This window comes from Rhineura floridana, chromosome 6 (assembly GCF_030035675.1).
Source record: "Rhineura floridana isolate rRhiFlo1 chromosome 6, rRhiFlo1.hap2, whole genome shotgun sequence".
NCBI classification, from domain to species: domain Eukaryota; kingdom Metazoa; phylum Chordata; class Lepidosauria; order Squamata; family Rhineuridae; genus Rhineura; species Rhineura floridana.
Genome location: NC_084485.1, coordinates 126,148,706 through 126,167,035, shown reverse-complemented (window position 1 = coordinate 126,167,035; position 18,330 = coordinate 126,148,706). Strand labels below are relative to the sequence as shown.

The 18,330-nt window shown below is 40.0% G+C and overlaps 1 protein-coding gene and 1 long non-coding RNA gene across 5 annotated transcripts in view; one reads left to right on the top strand and one right to left on the bottom strand.

Moving 5' to 3' along the window:
* Window positions 1-909, bottom strand: part of LOC133387906 (uncharacterized) — a 13,571-nt gene extending 12,662 nt beyond the window's left edge. Inside the window, exon 1 of the long non-coding RNA XR_009763601.1 lies at window positions 807-909. This is a non-coding gene — a long non-coding RNA (uncharacterized LOC133387906). The remainder of the gene's footprint in view (window positions 1-806) is intronic.
* LOC133387904 (holocytochrome c-type synthase) lies at window positions 898-18,330 on the top strand. Of its 4 annotated transcripts, none has more exons than XM_061633725.1 (7): window positions 898-1,005; window positions 7,267-7,412; window positions 10,535-10,677; window positions 11,854-12,002; window positions 14,577-14,696; window positions 16,124-16,210; window positions 16,340-18,330. In XM_061633725.1, exons 2-7 carry the CDS (start codon window positions 7,307-7,309, stop codon window positions 16,536-16,538), a joined length of 804 nt encoding a protein of 267 aa, XP_061489709.1. In that variant the 5' UTR covers window positions 898-1,005; window positions 7,267-7,306; the 3' UTR covers window positions 16,539-18,330. The 4 variants fall into 4 exon arrangements, with proteins under 4 accessions (XP_061489709.1, XP_061489708.1, XP_061489710.1 ...); XM_061633724.1 differs by having other exon boundaries at window positions 901-1,005; window positions 7,239-7,412; XM_061633726.1 differs by lacking the exon at window positions 16,340-18,330 and adding an exon at window positions 15,418-15,640 and having other exon boundaries at window positions 901-1,005; window positions 7,239-7,412; window positions 16,124-16,213.

Here is an 18,330-nt window from a genome sequence, read left to right as displayed (position 1 = left end):
GTCCCCAGCACCACATTAGGCATGCGGCCCTCGGCAGACTACCCCAAAGGGAATGCTGTCGACAACAGAAAAAAAGTTTCCACGCCACCCTGTGGTTTAAATCCTATCCGCGCCAACACCAACGAATGTCACTTGAACGAAATGAAATAATAACTTTTGTCGCTTTTGCATTTCTTAGATTCTGCAGAGCTGTGGAAGCTGAGGCTCAATTAGCCCCACCAGGGATGAGCTAGAGTAGGGGGTTAGGGTTTAACTACATCTGGAAAATCTGAAGAGACAATGGGGTCCTGGAAAATAAACGATTCGGTAATATGGGATCGTGTGGTTATCTATCCAAGATCGGGATTTATTCATTTAATAAGTTAAATAAATAAGATCAACATTTGCTAGCATATGATAAGTCCTTATTGTCCTTCAGTGACATGATAAAGCAACTTTTGCCACATTAACCACCGAGCTTAATTTCTAGAGCGAAAAAGGCAACGCTCAATCTTGCTTTGCTTGAACTCTCTCCGGCCTGGAAGCTGTGGCTACCTAATAGCCCTCTCCCGGCAAAGGTGTGAGGCGTAGTTCCTAAAAGAGAAGGAAAGGCACTCTTCACATGCTCTGTGCTATTCTTTTTTATACCTATCAGAGACCTGAACGCGCCTTCCAGGTTCCCCCAAAATGAAGCCGGAACACAGAAAAAGTTGTTCTCCCAGCCAGAAGTGTAAACGCTCTGAAAGAATTTACGCGCGGAGTCGTGACAGAAGAAAAGCGGCCTCTGCGGTTACCATGGTAACAAGCAATAACGTCTCTCACTTTACCTCGTCTCCTCCTCGCGCAGTCTTTCTGTATCCATAAACCGCTGCACTACAAGCCCCGCCCTTTCCTACACACCCTTTCCCGATTTTTAGTTCAGTTTCTGATTCTTTTAGCTCCGCCTGGTTGTACAGAGTTGATTCTCGCGAGAAGTAGCCGCGGCGTAGGATTCCTCGTGACTGGGCCGAGGAGGTTACAATGGAGGTAACTGGCGCGTCCCTTGCTTGCGACCGTCCTTTTCGGGGAGTTGGGTGGGTGTGGTAGTGTCACGCGTGGGCGTCACAGTGGTCTGGGTCTGCGGTGGCCTCTTAAGTCCTCTGCTGAGCACTGTGACTGTCTGTGAGACATTCTGTCTATGGCATGGATGCCCTTCAAGCTATTTACTTGGGCAGAGATGCAAAAATTAGTATGCGTAACTCATGGCGTGACCTTGGGCTAGTCCCATTCTCTCAGACTACCTGGTCTGTTTGTGGTGGTATGAAGATCAAAATTGGCAGGGGGAGAGTCAATGCATGCTGCTCTGTATACATGGTTTCCCCTGATATGTATATAAAATATTAACTAATAGGACAAAAAACCTTGCAGTTTAAGAACATACCTATAACCAACATATAGTTCTATCAAACTTTAAAAAGCAGGGAAATTGGGTGGCTATAGTGAATACATCAGGGGAGCAGGAGACCTGACATTCTGAGATATTGTACTGCCCTACACATTTGTAAAAATGCAAACACAATTTGGATTGGTTTTTTACAGTCCAATCCACTCCCTGTGTAGCTTGGAAGTATTTGGTAATGTGCCTCTGAGCATATGGTGAGTGGTGGTGGCAACGGCTGCCCTCTCCAAAGATGGAGAATTACATTTTTGTATGTTTGTTGGTGTTCTTCTTACTGTTTCTACAGATAATCTAACCCAGAAAATTATATTTCTCTCATTCATCCTAGAAATCTGTGTCAAATTTATTTTTATTAATTTCAAAGCTTTTTTATTAGTTAATGTCATATGATGAATGCCTTTTGTGTTTCAAACTGGAGGTTATGTTTTATTTCTATTTTGGGTGCAATAACAGTTGAATCTGAAATTGCAGTTTGATGTAAAATCAGACTTATTACAACATGTAGCTACTTAAGCAATGACTCTAGCTGTTGGAAAAAACAAACTTGGCCTGCCCAAGATGCATGTGTTCAGCCTGCTATGCTTAAACCACTCCACTTAGGGAAGAGTGGGGATTGGCCAATTAAAACCATAGACCACACCTAGAAATTTGTTAGAATATATTTCACCTTCCACTGTTTTATCTTGTGCAAACTGAGACACTCCTCATGTCTATTGGAAACTATTGTGCAGAATAGTCAGTGCCATTATTCCACAGTTGTTTTCGGGGGGGGGGGGTAGTGTTGCAAACTTGCTGTAATTCACATATTCACAGAAACAGAAGCAAAATAAAATGATTTATTATAGGAAAGTTCACTAAAATTGCAAATCAAATCAAACATATTTAAAGTGGATATCTGAACTCTTATCAACTGCCTTAATATTGTTGCTTCCTCCCTGCTAAAACAAGATCACTCACCATATGCTCAGAGGTACATATTACCAAATTCCTCCAAGCTTCACAGCAAATGTGTAGGACTGTACAATATCTCAGAGAGGAGGTCAGGTCTCCTGCTCCCCTGGTGCATTCACTATAGCCACTCAATTTCCCAGTGGATTGATTATTTGCATGCTTATTGAGTTCAATGAGATTTACTCCCCTGCAGTCATGCTTAGGATAGGTGAAACTGACCGTGAGGGATGGGGAGGAGGGAGGGGAGGAAGGGCAGAGGGGAGCAGGCAAAGGGGGAGGAGAGGAAGAGGGCAGGTTTGATCATTTGCATGCTTTTACTCCCATGCAATCATGCTCAGCATATGTAAAACTGACGGGGGGAAGAGAAGAAGGCTGGAGTGGGCAGGGGAGGAGGAGGAAGAAGGAAGACGGGAGAGGAGGAAGGGAAGGAGGAGAAAGGCAGGTTTGATCATTTGCATGCTTATTGAGTTCAATGGGATTTACTCCTGTGAAATCATGGTTAGGATAGGTAAAACTGACCATGGGGAACAGGAGAGGAAAGAGGGGAGTGGGGGGAGGGGAGGAGGGAAGGGGCAAAGGGGAGGGGGAAGGGAGGGCAGGCTTGATCATTTGCATAATTGAGTTCAATGGGATTTACTCCTGTGCAGTCATGCATAAGATAGGTAAAACGGACCATAGGGGAGAAGGAGGTGGAAGGAGGGGATTGGAAGGGGATGGATGGAGGAAGGGGCAAGAGGGAGTGGATAGGAGGGAGGAGGAGGGGAGGAAAGGTTTGATCATTTGCGTGGTTTTTGAGTTCAGTGGGATTTACTTCTGTGCAATTATACTTAGGGTAGGTGAAACTTCCCTGGGGGAGGGAGGGGAGGAGATTGGGTGGATGGGTGGGCACTGGGCAGGGAGAAGCCCCTTTCCTTTCCAAAAGGAAAACGTTCTGAACAGTATCATTGTTTTTCAGGGTTTCCCATACCTTTTTGTTTTACAGCAGGCACATGTAGCCTCCCACCCATATTTAAACCAAGGCTGTCCCTGGCTACATCCATACCAGACCTTTATTTCACTTTAGACAGTCATGGCTTCTCCCAAAGAATCCTGGGATGTGTAGTTAGTGAAGGGTGCTGAGAGTTGCTAGGAGATGCCCTGTTCCCCTCACAGAGCGTCTGATTGTTAATCACTCTGGCCACTGGAGCTCTGTCAGAGGAATAGGAGTCTCCTTTCAGCATCCTTCACAAACTACACTAACCAGGATTCTTTGGGGGAAGCCAAGACTGTCTAAAAAAGTGAAATAAAGGTCTGGTGTAGGTGTGGCCCCCTGATTAGGCAAGCCAAGCAACTGTAAGCCTGGCTTTGAGAACACTGACAATTGGTTCTCACTGAGCATGCCTGGGCTTATCATTGACTTTAACGCTACATTTCTTAATTTAATTAAAAATCAGCCAGGCATTTTTTAACTTTGAAACTGCAGAAGATGAAGGTCAGAGTATGGTAAGGTCAGGAACAGGATTACAAGTACTCTGAACGTGGCTGATTTTAATTTATTTCAACAAATTATGAGAACTCTGACAGAAAAAACTCCAAAAGGGGTCTGTTTCCCCCCTCTTTTTACACTTTGAACTCTCAGTTCTCTGAGTGTTTTGTGTATTGCCATGAAAATTTAGAGGGTTGATAAGCAACCCTCAGGACTATAAGTTTCGTAAGGTTTTGTTTTGAAATGAGCTTATGGGAAGCATCAGAATGGCATGGGGGGTATTTTCAATTTAACATTGCAGAATATGAAAAATCCATGCTGGCTATAGTATAATAACCGGTGGTGGTGGGGAGTTTTACTTGTTGAATTGTTTCGTGTCATACAGCTGTTAACCTACAAATTGGTCTCCTTGGCAAAGTGACACTGGGCAGATTCTCTTAAAGCAGGAAATATAGATTCTTCTCTCTCCTCTCCCCCTTATAATAATCTGCTAAATAATTGATCCTTTGCTGCCCTCGCATGGTATCCTAAATGCTGCTGCCTGAGGCAGGCTATCTCATCATGGAAGTGGGATAGAAAGCAAGGGTGCCTTTCACCATCCTGGTGAAGGTTTAGAGGGCTCATCCAGATGACTGCAAAATGTGTGACACGCCCGCTATGTGTGTTCATTATTTTTCGGTTGTCCAAATGATGTCTCGCGCTCCTTGCAATACCGGCAAAAATGCGATTTGCTGTTTAAAATCGGGAATCATCCGCTGTGCCTTCAGGAGTTACGATGCAATACCGCGGACTTTACAGCTGATGGGTGGTTTTTGGGCATTTCCCCTTGCCCCTTCTCCTCATTTCAGCCAATCACGTATCTGCACTTTTGTGCATGTGTGAGAATAAGCCCGGGAAAATTGAACCAATCATTGCAATGGTGGGGTGTTGGGGAGGATCTGCAACTACTGCGCAGATGCATTTTATTTTTTGCCAGCCTGCAAACTGGGCGGCCGCTCTGGGTGAGATCTACAATGCACAGCAAGCGAGAAAGAGGGGGTGGTTGGTTTCAGCCTGCCTCTGAAAGCCTTGTCAATTTCATTGTACTTGCTGGGTTTTTTGCTTCAAATCAGAAAAGCATACATTTGTTTAAGTGTAATATTGCAAATGCAAACAAGAAAAGAAAAGGGCTTCTGGTTGGTTTCAAGCCTGCTCTGGAAAGCTTTGTCAATTTCATTCTTCCCTGGGAAGGAAAGGGAGAAGGAGGGGTGTGTGACAGTTTCTTGCTTTTTTGGAGAAATAAGTGCAATTGCCAGCGTGTGTATCTCCTTAAATATCAATAAAGGCAGAAAAGCATACATTCCTGTAAGTGTAATATCGCAAATGCAAACAAGAAAAAGGGCTTCTGGTCCGTTTCAAGCCTGCCCCAGGAAGCTCTGTCAATTTCATTCTCTGTGGGAAGGAAAGGGAGAATACAAACAAGGCAGGCCTGAAACCGACCAGCAGCCTTTCCTTCAGAGGCGAGAACTCCTTTACAGCCATATCATATTGTGCTTCGTTGCAAAGGGGGAGAGGAGCATATGTCATTTTTTTGCTGACCAATTGGTTGATAGGGGGAGGTTTTAGAGGCGGAGCTTGGAAAAAGCGAAAAGAATGTAGGGGTCTTACCGCTGCGTGTGCGGGTGCAAAAAAGCTTTTTTTTTAATTGGGGAAGAGCGAACTAAAAGGCAAAGTGAGGACTATCAGATGACAAACCGAATATGGAAACTGTGGATTATCCCGCTCCGTTTGGATAAGCCCTAAGTGTATATTTCTGTTTCAGACATTTTTAATTGTTGGTACTGGAATTAGATAAAGGACTGTATTCCTTCAATTTCTCAGCCCTCATTCTTTATAAAGATTGAGAAAAAATATTACGAATTGTCCTGTTTCTCCCCTCATTTTGAGGCCTTCAAGTCAGTGGTAGCTGATGCCCATTGACACTGGTGAGGTGGAAAGCAGGGAACCTGACAGTAAGTGGAGCAGAGCTAATGAAAGGCAGAGCCAACTAGTTTTCCCCCCATACTCCTCCCTTGGAGACTAAGGAGGAGAAAGCTGACAGCCAGGGCCATCCCTTGGGCTGGTTGTAAGTAAGCAGACAGGCAGGTGGGGGCTGACTAAGGACAGACTGAGGTTGATGGGCCAGTGCCCCATTCACCCTAATGGATCAGCCTCCACTGCTTCAGTACTGCAGTTCTTCATGCACTTCAGGTAGCTGCCTCTTTTTCTGTACACCTGACATGCAGAGGATTATTACCATCCTAGTGAATACTTGTTGTGGCCACCTGAAAGCACCCAGACTTGGACTGCTTTATACATTACCCAGTTTTTACTTGAATGTGGAAAAACCAATCTATGCAATTACTGCATGAAATGCTCTGCATGTGGCTTGCCATTAATTCCTAAGGTGAAACCTTCTCCAAGTAGGAATATTTGTAAAGGCTGAAGTACTCCTGATATTTTTCTGTAAGTTTCAAAGACGTGTGTAGAAAGTAGTTGGAAATATGAGTGTACTTGCAGTTGATAGTTCTTGCTTTTAATTTATTTATATATATGTTTATTTAAAACATTCATACCCTACCTTTCCTCAGTACAGCTCAAGGCAACAACAGGCCATTAAAACATATATAATATAGCAATAAAACACTACAGGATAAAATGTACAGAAAGCTAATATGCTACAGGATAAAATGTACAAACAGCCAATAAAGAATTCAGTCAGACAGTTTCTAGCAAATTAAAAACAATTCATTGAGACAGCAGTCACGCATTCCCAAAAGCTTTTCTAAATAAGGTTCAGTAACAAAATGGGAAGTCACATCTGCCCTATACAATTAGAATTAAAGAATAGGACCCATCCTATGTTAGATGGTAGGCCTGAGCTGAAGCACCTCTCCTTTTGGAAATGAAGTAAGATTGAGAGCATTCTGAGAACAACTTGAAACATTTAAAGCTTATAGTTCATGATTATAATTCATGACAGTTATACCCAATACCCAGTGAACTTCAGTAAATGACTGATACTTGTTACAAAATGGACCTCTTTTCTTTTTGAGGGGAGCAAACACTTGCAGTTCTGTGGTATACAAGGTACACTTGCATGTTGAGAATATCATGTTTCCTCTGTGCATTATGCAAAAGAAAAAAGCAATGGGTTAGATTACTGTGTAGTGTAAGAGAAGCCGACCTGCCATATTTGAAAGCGCTGTTATGTTCTTACTTCATATATGTGCACGCACACATGTATACTGTATTTTAAAGGGGGTATTTGGCTTCTTCCCATTTCATAATAAACTTTGTTCTTCAATTTGTAGTTTTTATAATTAATCAAAGTTATTATTTTTCTTAGTAAGTCTCCCATTTGGTTTTACTTCTTCCTTTTTCTAGTAAATAATACAACGTAGCTACATTTCAGATGCCCCGTCAATAAATCTGATTTTAAGCAAGAAGTTGACATGGGTTTGTCTGCATCTTCTCCATCGAGTGCAGTCCAAGCAAATATATCAGAACAGCCTCAGACCGCACCTTCAGAATGTCCCATGCACCAAAAGAAAATGGAAGGTAACTGCCTCATCTAAACAAGCTACCCTCTTGAAAAGTGGTTCTAAAATTTTATAAAGAGGCTCCTTTAACAATAAGAATAGATTTTTGTTGGTCTGTAAACTTGAGAAGCCCCAACCTTTGTCCTGACCTTGGAGTTGCACAGGTGGGTGAATACTATCCCCAAAGTTTCTTTATAGGTTCTGTCTGTTATGCATATGCAGAGTAACTCAGCATTCTGAGCTGTGTGTGCCAGCGTGTGTATTTACCTAAGAAGCAGGCTTTTACCCTGCATCTAAATAGCTGAGACTTAAGACTAAGTAAAATAAGAAAAAGCTACTTTATTTATAGAAATACATAGTAGATAGGAAAGGCATACCTAGTTCTAACTAACTACGTTGGAGGTGCAATGTCCAGACTTTGCTATTGCCCAGGGCTGTGGAGTTGGAGTCGTGGAGTTGGAGTCGGAAGCAATTTTGGGTGGAGTCGGAGTCAGTAGAAATGTTTCGATTCCAACTCTGACTCCTTCATAAATGGCAAATGTATATTAACTAGTAATAACAAATTTACTGTAGTAAAATGGTAGCACAAGGCATTTCATCACCACCACGTGAATCCAGAGCTTGGAAAAGTTACTTTTTTAAACTACAACTCCCATCAGCCCCATCATGGTGGTGATGGAATGCCTTGTGCTACCATTTTACTACAATAAATTTGTTATTACTAGTTAATATACGTTTGCCATTTATGAAGGAGTCGGAGTCAGACAGTAGAAAAATAGAGGAGCTGGAGTCGAAGGTATGGCGTACCAACTCCACAGCCTTGGTATTGCCCTCATGGTTCAGGAGAGAGAACAAATACAGAGATGTCTCCTCTCTCCTCGGACAGTCGAAGAAGAAGATGAAGGAGGGGCAGGTCAGCTTCCCTGAGCATATCAGTTTACAACAGAAGGAAATTGGGTAGAGAAGAGCATGGGTAAAGGTTGGCAAGTCTGGCCAGCTGGAGGACCCTAACCCTATCTTCTTTCTGGAATACAAATGAACCCAAACAGCAGTTGCTCTTACCTCACTTCCAACACTATCATCTTTCCCACTCAAAGGTTAGTGTGAAGGGTGGGGATTGTTTAGCTGTTGAGGTAGCTGGAGTGCCTTGGCTACGCTGGGCCGAGTCAAGCACCTGCCAGTCTTTCCAGCTCTGGAGTAGGAAAAGGTTGGGGAGGGAAGGCATCTTTGGCTGCTACATGCCAAGGTGTCTGGAGAACACTAGTAGTGTAGGACCAAACCAACAAGCCTGGACCTGGAAAGGGAAGCAAGGAGATTGCCCCTGACCTTGCAGGAGATTTGTGTCAAGGGGAGAGGCAGGATCCTGACAACCATAACGTTTATTTATTTATTTATTAAATGTATATCCCACCCTTCCTCCCGGTAGGACTTAGCTACCAAAGCCTGCCAGTAATTGTGGACCTGGAGCTAATATGGCTGGTTCAGTAGGCTCCAGATGTGCATCTTGAACGTTGCTATGGATGTTAAAGCAAGAGGATTTTTTTGTTTATGTTTATTTCTTTGCAACAAGAAGCTTGTAAATTCAGGTTAAACATTCTGTTAGCCAAGATTAGAATTCTGATATTACTGATAACTGACATTTACTTCTAAGATTTCTTACCTGCCCTTCATGATAAGGTCCCAGGGCAGGTTACAACAATAGAATATAGAATGATAAAACATGTAAAACTGCTCCAGAACAACGTAAATTCAGCAAAACAAAATGCCCTAACTTACAGCAAAAGATGTACAATATAGATGCATCTCTGTGGGGAGGAAGTACCATAATTTCAGGGCTGCCACAGAGAAAGCACTCTCCCAGGCCACCGTTCCCCACACTTTTGAGACTGACGGAATTACCAAGAGCCCTCTCTACAGATCTTAGCACTTGAGATGGTTGGTAGGGGTGGAGATAACCCTTCAGATATTTGGGGCCTAAGTCATTCAGGGCATTAAACACTTAAGGCTTCAATCCAATGCACACTTACCTGGGAGTAAGTCCCATTGAACACAATGGAGCATACTTCTGAGCAAACATGTATTGGATTGCAGCCTAAATGAGAATCTTGAATTGGCCCTTGAACAAACAGGCAACCAGTGCTTCTGTTTTAAAACAGTTTATGTGAGTTCTGAATGGAACCCCAGCTAGTAATCTAACAAACAACTAAACTTCGTGAATGACTGTTCTCCAATTACAGAAGAGAAATACACACTATTAATTCAATTAAAAGGTGAACTAAGGATCTGATCCTAACTTCTGCTGGGCTTCAGCTATGCTTAACGGACGGGGAGGAGCTGCTGCCACGTTCCCGCCACTCGTGCTGTCTAGGTAAAGCAGGGTGTTTTGCTACATTAACTCCAGGACTGGTTGGCAAAGTGGCCTGGATTCCACCCCCACCTTCTGGCTGTAACTTCTGGCTCACTGGGCTGGCTTAGGATCCAGTGAAACCTTAGCTACTGCAGCTTCGAAATGCCGTTTCAGGACTTTGCACTGGCTACTGCCAGTGGTACCTTCCGCCCATCCATGCTGTCATTGGCCAGGGATCTCTGTAGCAGTGGAGCCTGGCACAACAAAGTTGTGCAGAGATATACTTTTGCTTCACCCATGTGACAGGTCTGGGATTTGGAGTGCTCTATCCATCTCAAATGTTCACAGAGAGCTGTTTCAGTCTGTGGTTCTGAGTGTAGATTAGTCTCATAACTTCCCATTCTCCTATGCTTAGTACCAGTTGCCCTCTGGATGAGCACTTGAATGGCAAATTAGGCTTGTTTGAACCATATATTTAGTTGGTTTTGTTCTGCGATGGGTCTAATGCTCAAGAGAAAAGTCACTGCTCTGAGAGGACTGTAGACATAGCCTTCCACCTACTGCTTCCCTCAGTGTCTTGAATCCATAGTTTGTTGTGGCAGAGAATTAGTCCCTTGTGTCACAATAAACCATAAAGGTTGTCTTACAAAATCCATTTTTGGTCACTCTACTTTAGACTATATATATAGCAGCATGATTAAACTTTGATTTATTTGCTTAATGCAAAATAAAGTAGTTCAGTTGTCTTTAAATTCAAATTCTGCTACACAAAATTATGCTTTGTTTTGTTTCAGATTGTCCAATGCATAATAAACCAGCTGACATTCTTGATGTGAATCAGAACTCGCCTGTTCCTGCACATCAACAAAGAGCTTATGAATATGTAGAGTGTCCTGTTAAATCTCAAGCACATGAGAAGATTGATCCTAGCAATATGGTAACTTCAACATTTTTTCCTAGAGGTGTGCTATTAAATATAAAAGTGATATTTTAAAATTCTTACAAGGCCAACAGCAATGTTGATATATTTCTGCTGCAGCTTTCAAGTTAAATTCCTAAAGGCTTACTATTTCATCTTCTACATACATTATCTGTTAACATACCTGAACTGAGGTTACTTTGAGCTGTCTATCCTGCAGTGCAGACAAGCACTAAAGTCTTCAGGTTGAAAAGGCAGCCATCCCAATGCTGCTTTTGAAAAGTGCATTATTGCATTTTGCTGCTCTCAAAAAATAGAATTGTAGCCTTCAAAATATTAATTTCTCCACATCTGCCAGTTATAAAATTGTCAAACTGATGTCATTTTTGAAACAGTTATTGCTGTTCATCTGTTTATATTTTTTGCAAGCAACTTAGGATATTTGTGACAGGCATATTATTCATGTCTGTTATTTTTAATGCTGTTTTGATTGTAAATATAGGAATCTTGACTAACACCTGTGAAAGGTGAAAACTTCAGCCTTTTAGATATTGCCTCCCTTTGTTCTTCCAGGAATATTTATTGAAATGAGTATTTCTCTTCTATTATCATTCCCCTTTGGCCTCCTTGCTTTCCTACCAGGGACATCTCTGTCAGTATCCTTGGAGACTTGATTACTTGTGTTTAAAATGTGTATCATCTGGTCAGTTTACTTACTCATGCGCACTAACTTAGTTCATTATTAAGCCTGAAACATCATCTGAATTGAATGAAGGGTGTTACAGAACTGTTAAAAATAAATACTGTTAATGAAGGGCATCAGCTCCCCTGGTGTTGGACCCGGACCCAGAGAACATCTGCATCCTTCGAAAGGCTCAAAAAGGAAGGTCTCATGAAAAGCCAACCAGGGAATGATAAAGCATGAATAAAATAATTTATTAATGTCTGTGTTTTAACAGCACAGAAGTCTTGCAAGCAAACATTAAGTAACACCTGAGTGGAATAGCAAGTGACCAATGTGTTGGACTATTCAGAGTATTCTGCCTCTGGACAAAACCCCATTCCCCTGAAGTGTTGGACTTAATGAAACTTGTTCTTGTTAAAAGATGTCTTAACATAGAGCGGGTGAAAAGTATACCTAGAGTGAGGAAAGTTGATTACTGGAAAAGCTGTTTTTTGTTCTATTTTATTTAGATGCCACCTCCTAATCAGCTCCCATCCCCTGATCAACCATTCACATTGTCTACCATGAGAGAAGAGTCATCTATTCCTAGAGCAGCTTCTGAACAAAAATGGGTTTATCCCTCAGAACAGATGTTTTGGAATGCAATGCTTAGAAAAGGGTAAGTGAATTATAGATGCTGTATCAGTTGCTGAGTAGCTTGGTGATGCTGATAACAACCAAAGAGTGCCTTGAAAGCACTCTGCTCATGCTTGTTATCCTCTCAGACTGATTGCAACCTGCCCCAACACATCTGGGATTAGGGCAGATTCACAAGCGCCCAAATGCGTACATCATCATCCATTGCTTCTCCCATCCATCTTTTTCTCTCCCTAGTTTATTCCTGTTCCCACTTTTCTCACACACACACCCCTATTCAAAATCTAGACTATTAAGGAACTGGAAAGTATTACATCTGAAATTATGTAAAAACTGCTAGTGTTGGCTCATCTACTCATTCAAGCATCCATTTGATGTTGCTGTGTAGGTATGAAAAGGCCTAGCCCAGATTACGAAGACTTCAGTCCTCTGCACACTTATCTATGAGTAAACCCCACTAAGCCCAGTGAGATGTACTTATAAATAAATATGCATAGGATTATGTTCTAAGTCAGTTTGCTTAGAAGCTATGCTTAAGGCCATCAACCCTGATTTTTTTAAAATATTGAGTATGAACACCATATTCTAGGCATGACTATAAGACAGACTTTCTAACATACCTATCCATTGCATGGTTAATCAAAAATGTCTTCAAGCTTTTTAGAAGATGGGTAGCTACAGGAAAAGACTGAAATGTGTAGATAGTATAGCGTCTTTAATCTTTAATTATGGTAATAGATTTTTGGCATATGAACCTCCCCATCTATTGAGATAATCTGGAGATGTCTTGTGTCATGTCTTAAACCTGTCACTGTTGTTACTGGTGGCAATACAGGAAAGGCAAATGAGCACATAAAGTCAAGGTGCAATAAAACATGATACATTCTAAAAAATATGCAGAAATAAGTAGTGGAAAATATGATCTATGGCTGAAAGCCAACAGATTGTACAATAATGACCAGGTGAGACAAGTCTTCTTCAGTGGCATAACCATAAAGTTAGCTTTTCATGGATTATTGAGATAAATTATATTTTAAATTCTTGTTTGAATTGGAATATAATCCTGAGTGGTTATGTTTACATAGACTTGTATCTTGCTGAATTATGGAAGGATTGTAAAGTATTTTTCATAGATGGTATCTGCAGCAGCAACTTAGTTCACTTGGTAAGCCTTTTTAAAATTTTAAGTATATTTTTAATAAGAACAGGTATATTCTTTTATGTTAATAATTTTTAAAATTTTAAAAATATTTTTAAGTACTGCCTTATCTAAATCCACGCTCAAAGAGAAACTTTCCGAATAGATGCCATTGAAGAAGACTTGTCTCAGGTCAAAATGCGTCTGGCAAATTATTTGATATATGTGGTGTATTTTATCTTTGCACTTTATACTTCTGTATTAGAATACCTTTGTAATCTATCATTGTGTTGTCATTGGGCGTGCATGTACATTTTGTCAGCACAGCAAGCAGTTTACATCACAAATTTGTGGGAGTAAATTACATGTACGTTAGAAATTGGTCATTATTGTGCATTCTGTTGGTTTTCAGCCATAGACCATATTTTCCACTATTTATTTCTGCATATTTTTTAGAATATATCATGTTTTATTAGACCTTGACTATGTGCTGATTTGTCTTTGGTTATTAGTCAAGGAATAGGTTCTCTACTGTAGATTTTTGTTCACTCAATACAGGAAAGGGCCTTTTAGTAATAGCGCTTAGGCTGTACAACACTATTTTAATTTCGTTAGACCTTTGCTTTTGAAGGACTTTTACTTCCCTTGTTGTGATTTTTGCTGTTTAATTCCTGTTTTTCTGCTGCTCTGCACTAGTTATGTTTAATGTGTGTATTCTCTTTCCTTTTTTAATTATAATTCCTTTCTTACTTTGTAAGGCACTTTAAAGGCCTTTTCAGAAAGCAGGCTAAAAACATTAAAATAAAATATAATCCACCTTGTCCTCAAGGTAAGGAATTGGGGTTGAAACCAGACTTATCTTCAGCAGAATTCTGCTAACTAGATGTTCATATAGGTGGAAGGAGGAGAAAGTCATCTTCATTGGTTTTCCTCCCTGAGAATCCTCAAAAACAGTGTGGGAGGGGGCTGCAGGGGAAATCACAGAAAATCACCACCTTCCTCTTCTGCCCACCCGAATGTCCACTTCACAGAGCAGGAGCCTGTCCTGGATCAGAGTTCTGTGAACAAAAGGAGTTGACTGGATTCAACCTGTTAAATACAGTTCTTTTGACTGTGCCTTGAAAAAAGGGCAACATTCTGTTACGTATACACGTAGTTTGCTGAAAAGCCACAAAGCTTACAAAGACTTACCACAATAACAAGGAGCTGACAAGTCATATATTCCTAAAACATAAGAGTAGTAGCATATTTGAACTTTGTGCGTGCTTGGTAAACAACATCTCTACTTAGTTATATCTTTGTTTAGTGGAAGAGAGTCAGAGGGAGATGGGAACTTGATTTCATCCTATAAGATTCCTTCAGTAGATTTTTTTCTCCCTAATAAAATAAAGACATGGAACTATATAGAATAGTTCTCCTCTGATACCTGCTAACTTCTTCCATTATTGTCATCTTTAGATGGAGGTGGAAAGATGATGACATAAAACCTGAAGATATGACTAATATAATCAAGATTCATAATCAGAATAATGAGCAGACCTGGAAGGAAATTTTAAAATGGGAAGCGCTTCATGCCAGGCAAGTACAGCTACGATTTTATCTTCAAAGTCTGATATAAAATCTTAATGAAATAATATACAGGTGAATTTGTGTTTTCTCATAATAATTCTCTAGTTCTTGTGAATTTTTGTTTTGAATGGAAATGAGAAGTTGGTGCAGGTCGTTCCTAGATAATTTCACTAACAATGATTAGGCTTTTTTCACTTTCTGGACTAGCATGTTACTCAGGTACTTTTTAACCCTTGGGGACTATTGCAAGTGGCCTTGAGGATCTGTAATTAGTACCTAAGTATCAAATTAGATAATATTTGAATTATGTGAGTGCAATTAGCATGCCCATTCTTTGTTACATAAATAGTAGTCCAGTGGGAGCTTGAGCATTCTTGGGACTTGGGGTGGGGATTTTAACTCTGCCACAGTCCTGACAAAAATTTTGCCTCTTTGAAGCTGCTTTTTGCATTTCAAGGGAAGCCCCAGCTTCTGAAGAGGTTATTTTTGTGAAGTAAAAAATGTGCAAGGACACTGTTGTAGGGAAAAATCTGCTCTGTTTGACACCGGAAGGCCTGATCTCCACTGAAAGGGAGCTTATGGAGCCTTTCTCTCCCACTCACCTGTCATAATGGGCATTTTCATAATGTTCTGTGTCTGACGCTAGCTAAATTCTGAATGTAGATCCTTTGCTGATTTTTTTAAAGTGGCTTCAAAATAATAGCTCTTTACTAATTCCCCCTTCCCCCAGTTTGAACAAAACTATAGCTTTAAGATCATCTACCTCTGGTCTCCTCTGCGTGCCTGGAATTAAAGATGTCAGACTGACAGGCACGTGCAAGAGAGCCTTTTCAGTTGTGGCTCCCAGGCTTTGGAATTCACTCCCTCAAGCCCGTTCTGCTTCCTCCCTGATGGCTTTCCGGAAACTTGTAAAAACTATCCTGTTCCGGAGAGCCTTTGAGAGGGTCTGATGGGTGAGTCTGACACTTTATGTTTATTTTTAATTTTCTCTTTTAATTTTTATCTTGTGGATTTTACTATTATCTCTCCATATTTGTACTCATATATATACATGTAGGTTTCTCGGGTTTTTTGTATATATATGCTTATTGTATTTTATGTATTTTAAATAATTGTATTTTATGTATTTTAACTTACTGTTTTGTGTTTTTATTCTGTAAATAAATATTGCTGCACAAGGTTAATATCTTAAAATGAAGTTTTGTTGATACTTCTACTGTACTTTCAATAAGAAATATTTTATTCTCCTAAGTAATATATTGGATTTGAAATATCTATCAATTAATAATTTCATTTTACTGTTATGAAATTGATGCTAAGGAGTGTACCTATGGCAGTGTGGTAGACATATGCCTTGGACAAATACTGTGTATTTGTGTAGTCTAGATACTGGTTTAGCCTAGACTGCTGATTGTGTTTCTGAAATTGCCTTTCAGGGAGTGTCCATGTGGGCCAACTCTTATTAGCTTTGGTGGTAAAGCTAAGGAGTACTCGCCAAGAGCTAGAATGAGATCGTGGATGGGGTAAGTTGGCTTAAGTTAGAATCTTTGTGTTTAACAGAATGGGGTTAGTATGGGGCAGGGCTCTGCTGGGTATTTTAACTTTAATGTTTGATACATATGATTTCCATAATAATTTTTATTTATTTCTAGCTATGAACTACCTTTTGATAGACACGATTGGATTGTTAACCGCTGTGGAAAGGAAGTCCGATATGTCATTGACTATTACGATGGAGGAGAAGTAGATAAGAACTATCAGTTTACCATTATGGATGTCCGTCCAGCTTTTGATTCCCTGTCTGCTGTGTGGGACAGGATGAAAGTGGCTTGGTGGCGCTGGACTTCATAACAAAATTGGCACAGTATGAACAATTATCAGAACCGTATTATGATAAAATAATGTTGCACTGACTTTGGACTTTAATAAAGGTTATGGTGACTGGACATTTATTTAATAGCATTCTATTTGCTACTGGGGGACAAACTGTGTTTCTTTTTTAAAAAATCCCCACCTGTGTTTACCTCTTGGTCATGCTCTTCCAAAACTGGAAAACTTTATGGCAACCTATGCTCAATAAGGAATATAGAAGGCACTCAACTTGTGAGTGGAGCATCACTGTTATGAATGGGAGTAGCTGTTACGAGATATTATAAATCTTGTCAGAAGAACAATTGCACCTTTTAAAAGTAGTTTATTTAAAAATATCTTGAGGACAAGAGTGTGTATGTTTTGAAATTATGCTTTCTGTTGTAAAAAATAGGAAAGAAAATGGTGTTTTAAAAGTCCTTTAAAATCCACATTTTGACATCCTTTTTGAGTGACATATACTAAAGTCCCCATAGATTTTATCCCATGCTGACCTTACACATTCATAAAGTAACCATGTTTCATGCACAAACACTTGTTGCATAGCTGACTGACTTAACAAGCCGTCAAAAATCATACAAGTCAACAGCTTTCTCATCCTGCTTTTTGAGCCCATGTAATAAGTTAAAATTAACATAGAGTTTGGCTAATTAAGTTGCTCTTCTGAAAAAAATTGCTCATGTTTTGAACTATGTGCCCCTAGATTGGGCTGTGCTACTTGCCCCTTTAAGTAGAAAGATGTCTTAATACATATCAATGCGAAAGCTACTTATGCAATGTAAAAATGTATTTTTAATTAGATTTTCATAGGAACTGCATTTAATTTTTTCAAAAGGCAAAGCATTTTTGTTTTAGTTTGAAGACTGTTAGGCAAGAATTTTATTTCCCAATGGTGACAAAATTTGCTACTAAATTCAAGCCTATATGTACATCAGCGTTTTTATTATTTCGGCTTGTGTTGGAAAAATAGCAACTGCTTCCAGGTAACGTGTGAATGGTAAGCTGCATATGTGTACCTGTACCATCTCCTTGTTCATATAGCTATAGACATGCCACTATGTCGAGCATCTATATAGCTGAGTTGGTAATCAGTATATACCTGTGCTGCTGTTTGTATGTAGGGAAGCATAGTACATTGTTACAATGACTGAACACTTAATCTGTTCTTACCTTCACTCCTGGCTTTAACAGGACAGAGCACAAAGGCAGAAAGCAAGGTGAACGGAGATGGTATTGAGGGATTCACCTTATTTGTAAGACTATTGTACATGAACCATTGCCTGTTCACATGTCTTTTGAGAATACTTCTTCAAATAAGTCTTTGGGGGGGGAAGCAATTCGTTACATAAAAAATAACAATATAGTAACATTTGGAAAGAAGTTTTGGGGGAACAAGCATAAAATTGTATATCTGCTAGTGAAGCAATCATTAATATAATGTTGATTAGGAGATCAAATAATGTTGAGAGATTTATCTATTCAGCATGATTCACAATAGATTTGCTAAACCAATCTTTAACTATGACTCTGAAAATCTTTACAAGGTAGCTATAAAACAAGTAATAGATGTATAAAAATAATTCTACCTCTTTACATTATGGATGTTGCATCTGACTGATATCCAAGGACTATTAGCATGTTTGCAAAATGCGCTTGCTATATGAGTTTCCAGTGTTCTAATGTGTGTGTCCATTGTATATATAGATAATTTCAGTTACCTGACAACTGTACTTCATAGGTGTGACTTTGGTTTTATTAAACTATTTTTGCTTTA

Excerpts from the sequence above, each read along its gene's own strand:
- LOC133387904 (XM_061633725.1), top strand. The coding sequence starts at position 7,307 with ATGGGTTTGTCTGCATCTTCTCCATCGAGTGCAGTCCAAGCAAATATA. Across the intron at positions 7,413-10,534 it reads GCACCAAAAGAAAATGGAAG|ATTGTCCAATGCATAATAAA; the intron begins GTAACTGCCTCA and ends GTTTTGTTTCAG. Across the intron at positions 16,211-16,339 it reads AGAATGAGATCGTGGATGGG|CTATGAACTACCTTTTGATA; the intron begins GTAAGTTGGCTT and ends ATTTATTTCTAG.